Source organism: Diplotaxodon limnothrissa, linkage group LG7 (genome assembly GCF_057381915.1).
Source record: "Diplotaxodon limnothrissa isolate DT_005_m linkage group LG7, D_limnothrissa_male_GT1.1, whole genome shotgun sequence".
Taxonomy (NCBI): Eukaryota; Metazoa; Chordata; class Actinopteri; order Cichliformes; family Cichlidae; genus Diplotaxodon; species Diplotaxodon limnothrissa.
This window is the reverse complement of record NC_140602.1, coordinates 60,157,005-60,174,035: the sequence shown is the minus strand read 5'-3', so window position 1 is coordinate 60,174,035 and position 17,031 is coordinate 60,157,005. Positions and strand designations below refer to the sequence as shown.

Sequence of the window (17,031 nt, the reverse complement as noted above, 5' to 3'; positions counted from 1 at the left end):
TGGTTGCCCATTGTTTCTGTATCTGTATTCTCCAGCTGTTTGATCGTTTTGTACACATCAGTATTGTCCTCAACAAAAGCAGAGTAATGAGTTATAAACGAATCTGACTTGGAAAAAAAAATCTGTGTAATATAATAACTCTGTAAGGTTGTCATTGCCTAACTGGTGTTTGGAATTCCCATGCTGCTCTTTCCATATGAAGGGGTGACAAACAAATGAGAGTTACCCAACAGGAAGCCATTAAGGACATTAAATAACCTGCCTTAAATGAAGACTTACTGTCTTTCTATAAACTGTTTAAACCATTTGAGATGCATTCATGTTATTTGTAATTAGTAGTATGGTGTGTTGGTTATGGAATATTGGTTTATATTTGACAAATATCATAGACTTTACATGCATTCAAAATATTATTTAAAAATAGAGGACTAATGTAATGTTGGCCGTTTCCAACAGAGCGCGATAAAATGGTAGAAAGATGGGAACAAAAGAAAGAAAACACATGCAACATGTTAGGCACACTTGTCGAACTCCAGGCCTTGAGGACCGGTGTCCTGCAGGTTTTAGATGTGTCCTTGATTCAACACAGCTGATTTAAATGGTTAAATTACCTCATCAAGATTTCTTGAAGTTCTCCAGAGGCCTGGTAATGAACTAATCATTTGATTCAGGTGTGTCGACCCAGGGTGAGATCTAAAACCTGCAGGACACCAGCCATTGAGGCCTGGAGTTCGACACCCCCGTGTTAAATGAATGAATTCTTGTCCAGAAAATAATATTGTCTTTTATGCTTGTTCACAGTTATAGAACAAGAATAGAACAAGCAGAAAAAAGGATGATAGATTCAAAGTGAACTTCAAGGCCATGAAATGCTTCTGTTACCTACAATCAGTGTTCAGGATTTCTTTACCTGAGCCATGACATGACACATAAAATGTACAACCAGCATCTCTGTTTCATTGATTGTCTGATGGTTGATCTCTGTCCACAGTGTGATGTGTCAGTATGGCATGTCAGAAAGCAGGAGTGCCACATTTCCTATAGAGAAAACACGACACCTGCTAGATGACAGCTTCTTAGAATCTCAGAGCCCAGTCAGAAATGATCCGCACAGTACATCTGTGTCCAATGGCCTGTCATTAGGTATGTGTGATGAAAATATTCCCAAGTATTCAATTTATTAGCAAAACCAAATCTTTAGACTTTTACATTTGTTTTTCTTTTTTCCTATGATAGGCAGTAGTGAAAGTTCCTTTTGGGAGGAGCTATCACCTGCAGTGGAGAGGTGAGAGACAATTATAATTGTAACAATTTTGAAATAGGAATTTTTTTTAAATGACAGTTTTTTCCCCCCACAAATTTTCACATTAACGGGGAAAAAGAACTTTGTTTTAGAACCACTAATAGGTTGTAGTACAATGAGATGAAAAGACTATTATCAACAGTATTTTGGTCAGTCCCTTTAGAATTTATCACCCCGCTGTCCTTATACTGAAGCTATGATAAATTCATTTTAAAATTTTCAATGAGGCTTAAAGTTATTAGAACAGCAGTTCTCTGTAGTTAACAGATATTCCAAAAAGAGGAAATGCAATTTTGCAAATGAGGTAGATTATTTTCTGTGTAGAGGCTGGGAGTGGACAATATGACATGTTTAGTCATATATTACTGTAAAGTGTTGACTTTGGTTTACACTTCGGGTTCGATGATGTTGAGCACTGACCTATCCAACCACGAAGGCTGACTATGATAATTTATGACAAACAGGGGCCGCATGTATGCAACACTGGGCCCGAACTGGAGGGTCCCTCTTCGCAACTCTCCCCGGAGCCGAAGCTATGTTTACAGGTACAGTGAATCAACAAAGTAAGAAATTAGTATTACAGTCTTAAAAGAGAATGAAGTCATTATTTGTATTTGACACACATGTTTGATGTTTTAACTCCCTTCATTTCCTGACTGCTTGGATGTTAGAATTATGTTGCTTTGCTTTCCACTTAATTAAAAAGAGATTTTCTAGTTATAGAAACACTGACTGTATTTTGTGATATGGTCATTGTTTAAGTCTCTAAAGTGTCCGTTTACCAAATTAAGTACGAAAACACCACACAGTGACGTTCATGGTTTGCCAGCAGCTATTTTTAGAAACAATTATGGATGTTCCTTTTGTTTAAAGAGTCTCTTAAAGGTAGCTTTAACTGCACTCACTGAGCTCTGAATACTGTTTTAGTTGCTTACAGTGTTAAATGTTCTTTACTACCCAACATCCTTAGCTACTCTGCTACCAACTCCTGCTATGGATGCAGTGAAGCTGGTAGAGTGACCATTGAAGGACCACTGCGAAGGAAAACACTGCTGAAGGAGGGACGAAAGCCCAAGGTATGGTGAACTGTTAAGAGATATACTCTAAAACACTTCTTCAGTAGAGACTCAGAGAAGAGAAACACACAGAACTTCTTGCTAGCAAGGGCAGCCTCCAGAACTGAGACTCGCACTGAGGACTGCCCTGGTCTTTATTTATATGCTTCAGTGAGCGTTTGTTCCTTACATTGGAATGTGGAGGTATACGTGTGTGTGTGTGTGTGTGTGTGTGTGTGTGTGTGTGTGTGTGTGTGTGTGTGTGTGTGTGTGTGTGTGTGGGGTCAGAGTGTGGCCCCATAAACGACTTCCCTTAACCTGCTGGTTCATCTATATGTAAAAAAACACTTAGACTAAAACTGACATAGCTACGTTAATCCTACCGTAAAAGAATAAGACAAGGTACGACCTCTCCCATGCTCCTAGGATGTGGGGGTGAACGCCAGAACACCCTGGAATGTTACAGACCTCCTAGGATGAGACATTCTTTCAATATGCCACCAACTATATACTTCTAAACACAAATGATTACATGCAGTATTCTACCATATGCAAACTTATATCATTAAAAGATTATACTGACTACTAAGTACAATTTTCCATTGACATGAACTTTCATTGTTGTTTAAGTGAGTTATTTTGCATTCAGTCTAGTACTGAATATCAGCAACTTAAAAAAAAAAACTGTGAGCTGACAGTGAGCTGTTTTCAGCCTCTCTATATATTTCTCTCTAACAGTTGTCCTCGTGGACCAGATTTTGGATCATTTTGTCTGGATCAACACTGACGTTCTATGGAGCGAAAGCACTGAGGGACTCTGAGAGGAAGCATGTAAGTGTGATGCCTTGGAAACATGAGTCTACACCTAAAGTCATGTGAAAAAGAAAATACCCCCTCTTCCAGTTGTAAGGTTTTATGTATGAGCACATAATTACAAAAAAGTCTGTTCTTTACTGTGTTTAAACTTTATTTAAATAAAAGCTCAAATGAAAAACAAAACGAGACAACTGAAAAATGAAGGAGTGTGTGAAAAACTAAATACACCTAATTAGGGCTGCAATTAGCAATTCCTAGTTATTGAGTATTATGTTGATTAATCAAGTAATTGGATAAGAAATGCTTTTGTCTTATTAATGAAGACTAATAAATATTCAAAATAGAAAAAACACAGGTCTGAACTGCTCATTGGTTTGCATTTCAGAAATTGCAAGGTTTTAAGTTTAACTGCATACAACATCTGTCAAAAAATGTTTTGATTGTATTTAACCCATATAAAATTTTATGTTTTTAAAGAAAACATTTTCTTAAATGCATAACTAACTAAATAATCTCAAGTACAGTCAAAGCTCAAAGTAAAATAAAAAAAATGCATAAAATAAAACTGCCTATACTCTGCTTTTATGGAATGCTTTCTTAGGGCCCCAATATATCATTTTGTCATTTTAGTTGGCTTTTGGGACAAAAGCAGGTAGTGTGACAATGATAAAATAATAATAAAAGCATTAGGAATTATTTGACATTAACCTTGTCCTTAATTTGGTTGTACTAGATCATGGCAAGTGAAACAAACATGAAACTCTTTAGAACAGAGGCTCCAAATTTGATCTTATTACTGAAAATATATTATTATTGTTATTATAATTATTAGTGTGACTACTAGACGATGGCGGCCCTTTTGTTTGGCTCTCTGTTAGTGTTCTATTGTGTGTTTTTCTTTCCGGGTATGCTTTCAGTGCATTGGCAGTGTGTTTGGTATCATTGTCATGATCTTCACAATTAGATGCACTATTCTTATTTCTTAAGAACTTGACTTTCAGACACTGTTCATGTGGTGTAGGGTTTTTATTTATTTATTTTTTTATAACTGTCACTTCTTCATTTGTGCTTCACATGTCTGGAAATACACACTGCATTGAGCTGACAAATGCCAAGTTTTCAGTAACAGCTCTTTGAAAAGCAACTTGTTGAAGAAAAAGTATGCTTCTATGCCTGTCAAACTGTGTTATTTGTGGCACTTTAGTAGATTCAGCTAACACAATGTGATCAAATGATGTGTTTTTGTGACAGCCATCTAGTAACAAAATAACAAAGTTTTTATGTTCGAATGATTGTGTAAGTGGGTTATTAAACAAAAAAATCATTCCACTGAAAATGGTCAGGTAGTAAGGACTGGTCTTGAAATGAGTAAAAAAGCAGCCAATGCCTAACGAACAATCTTGAAATGCCTTCAGAAAACCTGGAGAACTGTTGCTCAAGACCACTTTTAAAAAAATACAAGGAAGTCTGACTCCCCGGGGTGCTGTGTAAAATGTCATCAGAAACAGAATGTGATTATTTTCCAAACTAACTAATTAACCCATCTTTTATTCAGAACAGAGCATAGGAAACATATCAAATATTTAAAATTAGAAAATAATGTTATAAAGAGTTTGCGCAAACCAAGTTTATTGTAATTTTTTATTAATTTTCAATATCTGCAGCAGTGAATAGGGAAATTTTTGTGACTACTGGATGTAATAATTTCAGATTTCTACAGTCATATGATGTGAAAATGATCACAGATGTACCTGAGGACATATTTTATTTTATGTGATGTTTGCAGAAAAATATTTGTGTTCCAATTATTATATATTTTTTTTATATCTGCTCATGCAGGAGAGAATGGGATAATATAGTGATGTAAAAAGCTAAAAATTTTAAATGCTCCCACCATAAACCTTGAAAATCTTCATAGCTCCACTTGAAGATAGCTTGAACAAGAATATAGAGTTAATAAAAAAAACTTGATAACAGCTTGGTTATATTCTTAGATATACTCCATTGTACAGCAGGACCTTGAGGCAATTTTGCTGCAATGTCCATTCCTGGAAAGATTAACAAATGTCTGAGGTGTTTTCCACCTTATTGCTTTAGAATTATGGGCTTTAAATTGTTTGGAAATGTTCTTATTACACTTCCTAGATTAATTGCTGATGTCTTTCCTATTCTTTTATAGAGGTAGTCACAGGTTACTTAATTCCTATGAAAACAGATAAGGCTTTCCGTTACAAATTTGCACAGTGGTGCCTCTTTATTCTATTATGTTTTCTTTCCTGTTCATAGAAGAAATGAATGAATTGGTCGTCATGCATCAAATGCTGAAAATGAGAAGTTTATTTTTCCTAAAGCCTCTCCTCATTTTGAACAACACATTTGAAAAATGATGGAAAGGAACGTGTTGAATCCGTGTCGCAAAACTCTCAAAGTTAGAACTCATCTCTCCACATCACATTTTTGTCTTTTTCTAGTCTAGAACACACTAAGCTTGTGCTCTGCTGTAAAGTTGTAAGGAACTTTGATCTAACCCAAATGGTTAGTACTGGACAACTGGTCAAAATTTCTTGTGGCAAGCTTTAGTGAACAGTGATGACAATTGGACAATTGTCCAAGATATGGCGGGGCATTTGGAAACTACACACTACACTACTACACATAAAGATCTGCTGCTAATGTCTTGACACTTTCAGAGAAACTATGTCCACATTTTGGCTTTAAGTGTGTATTGCACAGCCACATAAAGTTGTATTTAAGGTGAAGGTTTTCCCCTGATAAGTGCAGAATTGTACAGTGAGGGCAAGTGGATAAATTCATTTTATGCTCTGTGTTTGCCACAGTACAAGTCAAGGCCTTGTAAAAAAGTTTGTGTGACTGGCTGGATGGTGGTACTGCCAGATGACCCAGCCCGACCCAACATCTTCCAGCTCAGTGACCCAGAAAAAGGTCAGCCTCCCACCATCAGCAAAACTTGCCTATTTTATTTGTCTTTTTTGTCTTTATTCATGTGACTATTTTAGATACTCACATGAAGACCATTTATGTCACTTTACAGGCAATGTTTACAAGTTCCAGACGGGGTCCAGGTTTTCAGCAATCATCTGGCACAAAAACCTAGAGGAGGCTTGTAGAAAAAGTAGACCTCAGGTAAGCTAAGCACACACAACATATCGTTTGGCTCGCTCATCTGGTTTGGTCAGATTAAACGGTCCTTTTTCATTAAAACGTGATTTAAACAAATTTCATTTTATTTTATTAAAGCAGTATTCCTTCTTGTGTTGTATTTGCAGCACTGGTTGAGCTCAACTAGGTCCTGTTTATTTTTGAGGAGTAGCAGCTCTACTCTGAACCACTCTTAAATGACTGAACTCCTCATCCTGTCTCTGAGAGGCCAGTCAACCTTTAGAGAAGGTTTGCTTAAACCACTAGCATCTGCTAGCTTATTCTTTCAGTCACTACCTAAAGCTCATGACCATAAGTGAAGGTAGGGACATAATAAATAAACAAAACTACAGCTTTGCTAGGGATCAATCAGCTGATTTCAGTTCGTGTGTCAGAGGAGAAAAATAGTGGCGCAGTCTCCATCGTGGATATGGACATTACTTTTATTTTTATTGCACAAAAGGATGAAAGCGCGATGGTAAAGTGGAGACTTTTCAAGGACAGAAACAACTGCATTATACTGTTAACACAATTTTGGAACTTTGCAAGCACCTGCAAAGGAAGCATGCTAACATTAAGCTAGCCAAAAATCTAGAGTGATATTAAAGCTGAGTAAATGCTCACTCCAGCCCAGCACCATGATAAAGTGAGCTGCTGCTGAACTTCAACAGGTAACAAACTGATGAGCAGTCAGGCTGCAGGCTCTGTTTCTACCGGTTCAAGTTTCTAAAGTAGAATCACTGTGGCAGTTGCTTTAAAGCAGGAGTGTCAAACTCCAGTCCTCGATGGCCAGCATCCTGCTTGCTTTTGAGATATCCCTGCCCTACCTGCTGCTGATTACCTGGATCAGGTGTGCTTTGCCAATAAGAAGCTACAAGGGCAGGTTAGTTGGAAAACAAGCAGCACAGCAGCCCTCGAGGTCTGGAGTTCAACACCTGTGCTTTAAAGTCTCTTTGTGCTGGTTTCCATCTCTGATTTGTCCTGGTGTGTGGGGGCTGTAGCTTGTAGATTTATATTGTTAAATAGTAATTATGAGACTGTGTGTTTCAGATCATTTTACAGAGTAAAATGAAAGTAACATAACAAGTAGTATAACCAAAGTCTGTCTTCTGGGTTAATTAAGTAACTTACTGTATTAATTTTAAGAAAAATTGTTCTGTGTAATATGTGCAATGATTAATTTTGAGTAATGACCCCAACACTCATCACAACAAAGAGAAGAAATGCCTCCAACATGCACAAACATTTGACCATGCAGCATGTAATTAATTTTCATGAATCAAAGTGGAGCCAAGAGTGATATCAATAATGTAATTGGAATTGCTAAATTCTTATCAATCCCTAGTCATCATTCTCTTCGCCACAACAGACTGGTACAGGATCTGCCTCACTGAAGTCACAGTCCCAATCTGTGTGTCAATATTCTGATTCCCTCACTCATGAACAACATCTCAAAGACTCCTCCACTTGGGGCAGCAGCTTGTCCCTAATGAGTACTGTGCACTCCGCCCTTTTCCAGCTGAGGACCATGGCCTCGTTCCTCATTCTTAATCTTTTATAGAATCATCAGACAGATGATGTTGTTTTGTGTTTAGTGAATCAAAAAAAAGGAACTGAAACAGCTATACAAATAGGAATGTGGTGTTTGTTAGTTTCAAAGTGTAAGCAAAAAACACACGTTTGCACATATAGATGCACAGAAATGTTTGTATTCAGTCCTTTAGCTGGTCTCCAGCCTGTCACTTACTGTGCATTCCTAGTTTTGCCAAATTATTTAAAAAAAATTATTTTAGTGAGTCAAGGTAAACTGAGGAGCATCTACATATTTGCAGTGCTGTTTCTCTAAACTAACTTGTATTACAGAGTGGTATATGTGATGCATACAGTTATTTAGAGTTGCTATGAAAAGAATGTAAATTCAATGCTTCAATTCAAGTTAGTTAACGTCAGTGCTAGCAACTTTCACAAGTTAGTTGTCGGCCATTAGGATTATCAAGGACTCAGAAAATAGCATCATATGAGACATTTTGGCTATTTTGTGAACCGCATTGTAGAGATGGATCTTCCTTACTGTTGACAGTTGAAAGTGACCAATCACAGGAGAAGACACTAAACATTAAAGGACTGTCTGGGTACACAGTCTAGAAATTCTTCATCATATACCACATTCCCTCTTATTCAACCTACTAGTTGCTTGTTGTAATTTTTTCCATTACTTGTGCTAAATATCTGCTCTGTTCTCTCAACAGATACCTGCAAACCTTATGTCATTTGAATGAGAGCAGCCTTTATTGAGCAGGATATTATCGTGCCAAACTGTTGTTTGAGAATTACAGACTGAATAAGGAATTTGATAATGCTGACATCAGCATTAGAGTCAAGAAGAATATGACACTGTCGAAGAAGCTCTGTGATGCTGGATGTGTGACTGTCGTGCCAGTGCACCTGCTTTGATCTTCACCAGAACAAGTCTTATATGATCTCTATAAAAATCCAATCAATGGAAGACTTTTGTGGGGTTGGATTCGTTCCCTAAGTTTCCATGTTCTCTGTTATTTGTTACGCTGCTATAATGTGTGCATGAACACGTTGGTTTTTGGCCCATGTTGGGCTTATAATTGGGTGAAAAGATGCATCAGTGTATAAATGTGGATGACAGTGTTAGATGACTGTTAGATTTAGTTTAGTCTGAGTGTCATCGTCATAAGGAAGTGGAAGGTGGGAAGTGCACATCCCCACTCATAAACTTTTATTCACCAGAAAAAATGTGACATCATCTCAAGGCCTCGTTATTTTAATGAAGGATCAGTACTGTAGCAAAAATGACAGAAGCTGAGTCTTCATTACCTTCAGCCCTGTGACTTACAGTTTGACTGAATCTAATCCAGAATAGAAGATTTGTACATACAAACGCAGGAATTAACCTTAAAGGTTGTTTTATGATTAAGATGCGATGCTCTTGTGGGGATGAAGCCCTGGATCTGTGTTTACCCCTGCTACCTCAGTTGGTAGTCCTTGTGTAAAATGTGCTTGCAAATGTATGTAACAAGATTTACAAACAATTAATATTTTCTACAGAACAAATGAAAAATAGTAAGATACCATGGAAACAATACTGAACAAAGAGGTGATTCCAGTTAATAAGCAGAAGACAGCCAGCTGTTGTCTACACCAGTATGCTGAGGCAGCTAGTTGAGTAAAATTAAAGTGAATTCCAATGAAATACCAATTTTTCATTAATCAAATGTGTGTAAATACTGTATTTATGTAAAAAAAGAGTTTATTTTTGACAATTGGCTGTAGAAGGGAAAAGGATATGATGGATTGTTGTTGATTCACCAGCTGCTGTGGGATTCTGCTCTTCAGAGACACTGTTGGTAAGCCCACCGTAAAACTTGGATGGACTCCTGTTCTCCAACTGAAGGACATCAGGATAAAACTCCATTAGCAATGGCATTAATTAATGATCTGCATCAAAATCAAAATATTATGTTGATTTTAAATACTAATTCTGTTTTATTGGATGGGACTTGTTTTTTTGTAAATTTTACCAATAACTGAATCAGTGGTCAGAGGTGGCAAAAGTACAGCCGTGTGAGTCAGCGAAGCTAGCCAGCTAGCTGGCTGGCTTAAATGGGTTTTCAAGTGAGAAGAACCATTTACTTTACTTAGGTAGATGTACAAATACTTTTTAGTAAAAAATACTCCAGTAAAAGTTAAAGTACTGATTCAACTTCTTTACTCGAGTGAAAAAGTACAAGCTCCTAAATATATATCCAAAGTAAGAAAAGTAGGTCTTTGAAGGACCTTTCCAAGCACGACTGTTTTGTGCAAAGCTAAATGAACCTCTTTCTACAGTGATATAATAGTGGTATATGGGAATACCAACTTTTTTGACTTTGCATCCACACCTAAACAGAAAAATTAGTACAGTCAGGAGTTAACTTGAAATTTAGCAGGTGGGGGAACGATAAGATCAGTTGCAGTGACTCAACATGGGGAAAAGAATTACAACTCAATAATTTCTATTGTAAGCTATAGTAGATTTTCTTTGTGTACATGCTGTTATCAGCTAACCTGTGTTGAGCTGCTTCGAGGTTTATTGCTGTTTGTGGATTTGCACAACTGAATTCAACAACATGTAACCCAAGTTTTCATGAGTTATCTTGGCTTTCCGTCCCTTACACATACAGTACACTGTTTATATTGTCTTTACTGAGTGAGTTTAAGCATTGTCAGCTTAAATGCAAATTCAACTCTGCTACACTTGCTGTAACCTAACACTGACCATGAACACCACAGCCAGTGTTCCCCTGTGAAAAACAGTGTTTCATCACAGTACAACAAGCTAACCTGTTTATCCTGCATTAAACTGCCAAGTATTTCAATAACACAAAATTAGTATACTTAGTTTGTTTTGCAGGACATTTCACAATATGAAAAACATAACTTCATATCATATACAGGTACAATTTAAATTAAAATGAGGACATACGTTTGCTTTAAATTCCCAGCTTATCAAATGTCACTGAGTAGTCCTCTTCTTTAAATAAATAAATCCTGTTTAAATCCTGTCTTACATTTGTGTTCATCTTTGAGTGAAGTTTTTGTTCTCCCTGCTAAATACAGCTACTGAGCCATTTGCACACAGACTCACTGTGTAACAAACTGCACACAAACAGTTTGTGTGGTTGGTGATATTGTTAACGTGATATGACACGTTAGAAACATCGCATTTTAAATCACCTGCCTGTTGTTGTTTTTTTTAAGATATACATTTGGCATACTTTTTTTTCCCTCTTTCCTCCCTTTGTATGTGATAAGCAACGATGTTGATATCCCAATAGAACTGTTGATTGATTGATTGCTTGATGTGCGAAGGTGTGTAGTGATGTAAAATAATATCTTACCTCAAATGCGTTACCTCAAAAGTAACAAAGTATATTTGTGTTAAATATTTGTAGAGAGTATAAGTAAAAAGTTGTCAGAAAAATACTCAAGTAGAGTGCAGATACCTGAAAATTATTCTTTAGTGCAATTCTTTCACTTCTGTTAGTAATATGGGAATGACAGAGTTAAAAGAGTTTACCTTTCTTTAAGTCTGCTTAACCAGTGAGCCAAATGAAGTTATGTCAAGCTTCTTCATTATCAGTTTATTAAAGTCTCCTGTGATTATAAGTTCAGCATTATAGCCCATAAAGTGATATGGCAGGTAAAAGACTCCAAGTAAGTTTGCTTGGAAATGTCTTTGACCTTATTGAAGCAACAACATCCTAATCCTAACAATAAAGCATCATTAGGATTTGGCTAAACTAGATTGTATCATGTGCAGGTAGAGCACATGATAGAGCAGGTCACCTACTGATCAGAAGGTTGGTGGTTCGATCCACCAACCCTCCTCCAGTCTGCATTTCAAGTATCCTTGGGCTAGATGCTAACCACAAGTTGCTCTCCAGTGCATCCATGTCCATGGGAGTATGAATGTGTGTGAATGCTTGTGAGAATGGGTGGTACTGGGTGAATGTGGCATGTTGTATACAGCGCTTTGAGTACTCCAGGACAGTAAAAAAAAAAGCGCTATATAAGAATCAGTCCATTTACCATTTGCATGTGCAACTACATTAGAAGGTGAAATTATTGGTATGACTAGAATGACAACACTACAAAACAGAGTGAAAAGTAATCATAGAGAGAGAGAGATCAGCCATGATATATTTTTAAAAAGGGATAACACCTTTTTAAGCCATCTCTTCTAGAAAAAATGAATAATACATAAATAAGAACAGAAGTAATTTAGTAACAAAAAATCCATATGGTAGGAAATCTGAACGCTGGAATCATCCTATTGGCATCCGTTTGTCTCGTGAGACGATGGTGTAGTGCTATGAGTTGGATGTGGACATCCTAGAGTGGCTGTGGAGTCCCACTCTGGAGGGACAGTCTCTTGTACACTGGCTGCAAACAAAGGTGAAGGTGAAAGATGGCGCTGTAGCAGTGTATGAGCTTGCTGTCCTCTTGGGTCTCCTGTCAGCCAGCTTGGTATTTCTGGTGTTCTCTACCCTCTCAACTCCCGCCTTGATAGTACTATAGCTCTTCAGGCCTCTCGATAATCTGCTAGCTTTCCCAGGTAGGTGTAGGTTGATATCTGTGAGCTTCATGTCACATTTGCAGACACCTTTGAAGCGGAGTTTGGATTGGCCGACAGGGTGTGAGTCTTCGCACCGTACATTCAGTGTCAACGTACATTCACCGTACAGATTGTCCTTGGAGATGCGACCCGCGTGTGTGGAGAACATGGCCCAACCATCTAAGTTGTCTCTAATTGAGCAGTGCAGGAAGGCTTACTACTGACTTGCTGTACTACTTTGGTGTTTGGTACTGTGTCCTGCCACTCGATGCACAGAACACATCTAAGACAAAGAAGGTGGAAGGTGTTCAGCCTTCTCTTCTAGTTGGCATTAATGGTCCAGTACTCACTGCCGGAGAGTAGTGTGTCAAGTACACAAGCTTGATAGATGATCTGATATCGTGCCCGGTGTTCTCAGTCAGCTCGCCACTGAGCAAAGTCTTGGGGCATAGACAGAAGGTTAATGGTGCCTGATGATACTGGAACACAGAGAATGAGGATTTGCTCTGTTCCACCGGTTTGTGTTTCAATGGCTGCAGTAAGCTAGATTTTCACAGCAAAGTTGAAACCATGCTGTCTGGGGACATCCTGTGACAGACCCTGGCAGAAGAAGGTCTAATTGGACTCTCTGATGTCAGCTAAGCATGTCTCCTGTAAGCAAGCCATGTAAGCATTTAGTCTTGCAGATGCTTGTCAATGATTATAGTTTTGCAAGCATTATTGATCTGCTGGAGATTGTTGGTGAGTCCAGGCCACATGGTCCGCACTTTCCTGCTTGTGAAGAGCTGAAGTTTTCACATTCTTAATTCTATTGTTTTTTCCTAGTGCAACATTACAGCTTCCTTGTCATGGTCAATGACCTCTAAGCCTAACGCACCCAGGGGAGCAGGCAAGCTGTGGCGAGACGATACCTAGCTTGTGGCAGGTGGCAGCTGTCCAGTGAGAAACAATGGTCTCTCCCACCATCGGAAATGGTCCCATGCACTCCTTTCCTATGCCAATCAGACTAAGCTTTTTACTGATAACTGCCACTTCCCCCTTGTTTTACCATTGTCGCAAGACAACAGTGTGCTCTCCAGGGCACTATGAGCCTGAGTGAGATATATGGAGACCTTGAGCTGCCTTGACTTCAAGGTCCTTCCCTTGGCATTGCCATTGGCAGGATCAAAGGGAAATGTTAGACGAATACAGTTTAGTACAATCAGTTGCTGGAGAGTGACAGTGAATAGACATAGGCAAAACATACTTTCCATGAATTATACACACCCTGTTTGTATCATCATCAGTCATTAGAGTCATTTTTAGCCATTTGAAGTTGCTGAATGTTGTTGAATTTTTTGTTGCACCTAATTGCCACTTCCTTTGTGGGCATAGCTATCCCCCACCTGCCAAATCTTTAACTCCTAATTTTATAGTGAATAATTTGGCATTTGTTTCGGTTGACATTGACATATTCACAACTTCAGCTCATTGGAGATACTTCTGTATTCGAGTAACTGTATGCAAAAAATAAAAGAAGGAAATAATACAAAAATGTCATTAATATGGTTTGCGGTAATTTGGAAACACTATGAAGCTTAAAATCCATGTTAGTTCTATAGTTTTGTTAGTCCATTTTGATTGGCCCATGAATAGGCAGTACATTGTGTAGACATCAGAATGAATTGTAGCATTTTTTGGCACATGAAGAATAGTCTCCCTGCCCATTTCAATATACAACCTTTCCACTAAAACCAAAGACCTTATATGCTGGTTACATTTATTGTAAGGTGGATGTAGCTTCTTGATCTGATAAAGGCAGTCAGTGCAGACGTGCCTTAAACATGCATTTTTCTAATGGTCAGAAGTGGGCAGTGACTCATTTTGCAAAAAGCCCTGCAATTGTATAGAAGACCATGGGAAAACAGCCCTTGGCTTCAGCATGTTTATTTTGAAATTGTGTTCCAGTGAGTGTTAGGAATTAATATAAACCAGAGTATGCTCATTGACTAACTATTATAAATTACAGTTTGTACTGTACCCCTGTTTCACAATCAGATCTACCCCCACAAGCATGACATACCAGTTTCCAAAAGCTATACTGGTAAAGGTGAAAACACCTGGAGCTTCAAAGCATGTCTTAACCAATGGGTAATGCCAAGGTGGTTATGTCCATCTTTGTATATACAGTCCATTGCTAGTTATATCCTGATATTTGCTATACTTATGTAAACTTTATATATTTATATATTTCTTCTTCTTTTTTAAAGAAACACTCATTTAAAGGTGTACCAAGAAAGCACTTCAGAACGTAATGAGAAAAACATGATGATGGATATCTATACTGAGATGGACTGGGTAATTGTTAGGAATGAAATAAAATGATCCGGCAGGCTAGTCTATTTCACCAAAATTTCATTGCAGCAACTCAAAATGGCAGTCAGTACTTTGCATGGCCTATCTGCTTCTATGCATGCCTGAAAACATAATGTCATGCTCCTCATGAGATAGCACAAAGTGTCCTGGAAGATCTCATTCCAGATCTGGACCAGGGCATCACTGAGCTCCTGGGCAGTCTCAGATGCAACCTAACAGCGTTGGATGGATTGAAACATAAGGTCCCAGAGGTGTTCTATTAACTTTAGGTCAGCCAAACATGGGGCAAGTCAGTGGTATCAGTTCCTTCATCCTTCAGGAACTGCCGGCATATTCTCGCCAGACGTGCTGTGAACCAGGAGGAAGCCGGGACTCACTGCACCTGTGTAGCGCCTGACAATAGGTCCAAGGATTTCATCCCGATACCCAATAGCAGTCAGAATGCCATTGTATAGCCTGTGGAGGTCTACGCGTTACACCATAAATATGCCTTCCCAGACCATCACTGACCCACAACCAAAACCAGTTAGGTTGAGTAATATTACAGGCAGTATAAAGTTCTCCATGGCTTCTCCAGGCCCTTTCACATCTCTCATATGTGCTCAGGGTGAACATGCTCTCATCTGTAAAAAGCACAGGGCACCAATGCTAATCAAACTCCACGGTGCCAGGCAGTGAGCACAGGGCCAACTAGAACACACTAGACCTGGGCCACCATTGTGAAGTCTGTTTCTGATTGATTGGTCAGAGAAATTCACACCAGTGGCCTGCTCGAGGTCATTTTATAGGGCTCTGGCAGTGCTCATCCTACGCCTCCATGCACTAAGGATACCCATCAGCAGGATTGGCCCTCTATGGCCCTCTGCTATACATATATATATACACACATATATACACACACACACATATATATATATATATATATATATATATATATATATATATATATATATATTAGAGATGGACCGATCCGATATTACGTATCGGTCCGATACTGACCTAAATTACTGGATCGGATATCGGAGAAAAATAAAAAAATGTAATCCGATCCATTAAATATCACGAAAGCACCTCACAAAACTTGCAACACGCCGTAACTCACCTCAGAACGTTAGCACATCGGAGCAGTATGCATCACGTGATAGAGCGGCTGTGGCATGCGGGACCTGTCGGTGGTCTGGATAGCATGTGGAGCTTCGCTAGCAACCCGGCATTTCATCTCCGACAAAGTTATCGCGAGAGAAGTAAAGCAAGTGTGTAAGTCCATCTCTGAATGTTTGTAAAGCATTCCTGCGTTAAGCTTAACAAGCGACTGCCTCTCCTGCTGCTACTTCAATCATGAAACTGCTTAACGATCAGCTGATCGGCTTTTCTGTCGCGAGTCCGTGTCTCTAGTTTGCTTTTGGCCCACTTTGCACCAGAAAGAGGAAACCAGCGGCTGAACAACAGCAGCACGTTTAAGCTTGATCAGCTATTGTTAGAATGTATTTAATATTACTTTCTACTCGAGGATCTTTTTCTAGCTGACGCTGGTAACTGTGCAGGGGCGCATCTAGCAAAGTTTAGCCAGGGGGGCCAATAGGGCATTAACAGGGAAAAGGGGGCACAAAGACATACTTTTCTTTCTTATTCTCATTTAAAATGTCTAGCTTTTAATAAATAATTATCTGACACCCAAAGTTTTAATTTGATGTAAAATGAATAGAAGTCAATTACTGTATATAGTAACTATTAAGTCTAATATACACTCAACAAAAATATAAACGCAACACCTTTGTTACTGCTCCCATTCCCCATGGGATGGACGTAGAGACCTAAAATTCATTCCAGATACACAATATAACCATCCTTCCCAAACAGTAGTCACAAATCAGTCCAAATGTGTGGTAGTGGGCACATCTGCTATATTGAGATAATCCATCCCACCTCACAGGTGTGCCACATCAGGATGCTGATCTGACATCATGAGTAGTGCACAGGTGTACCTCAGACTGCCCACAACAAAAGGCCACCCTGGAATGTGCAGTTTTGTCTCACAGCAAAATGCCACAGATGCCACAAGCAATGAGGGAGCGTGCAATTGGCATGCTGACAGCAGGAATGTCAACCAGATCTGTCGCCCGTGCATTGAATGTTCATTTCTCAACCATAAGCCGTCTCCACAGGCGTTTCAGAGAATATGGCAGAACATCCAACCGGCCTCACAACCGCAGACC

General features: G+C 38.7%; 1 protein-coding gene across 1 annotated transcript in view; it reads left to right on the top strand.

The window, feature by feature from the left end:
* Positions 1 to 8,612, top strand: part of LOC146629408 (ras-specific guanine nucleotide-releasing factor RalGPS1-like) — an 82,600-nt gene extending 73,988 nt beyond the window's left edge. The window contains exons 12-19 of the mRNA XM_085358577.1: positions 992 to 1,143; positions 1,237 to 1,285; positions 1,768 to 1,848; positions 2,274 to 2,379; positions 3,097 to 3,189; positions 6,012 to 6,117; positions 6,227 to 6,318; positions 8,583 to 8,612. Coding sequence (XP_085214703.1) covers positions 992 to 1,143; positions 1,237 to 1,285; positions 1,768 to 1,848; positions 2,274 to 2,379; positions 3,097 to 3,189; positions 6,012 to 6,117; positions 6,227 to 6,318; positions 8,583 to 8,612 — 709 coding nt within the window. The remainder of the gene's footprint in view (positions 1 to 991; positions 1,144 to 1,236; positions 1,286 to 1,767; positions 1,849 to 2,273; positions 2,380 to 3,096; positions 3,190 to 6,011; positions 6,118 to 6,226; positions 6,319 to 8,582) is intronic.
* The last annotated feature ends 8,419 nt before the right edge of the window (positions 8,613 to 17,031 follow it).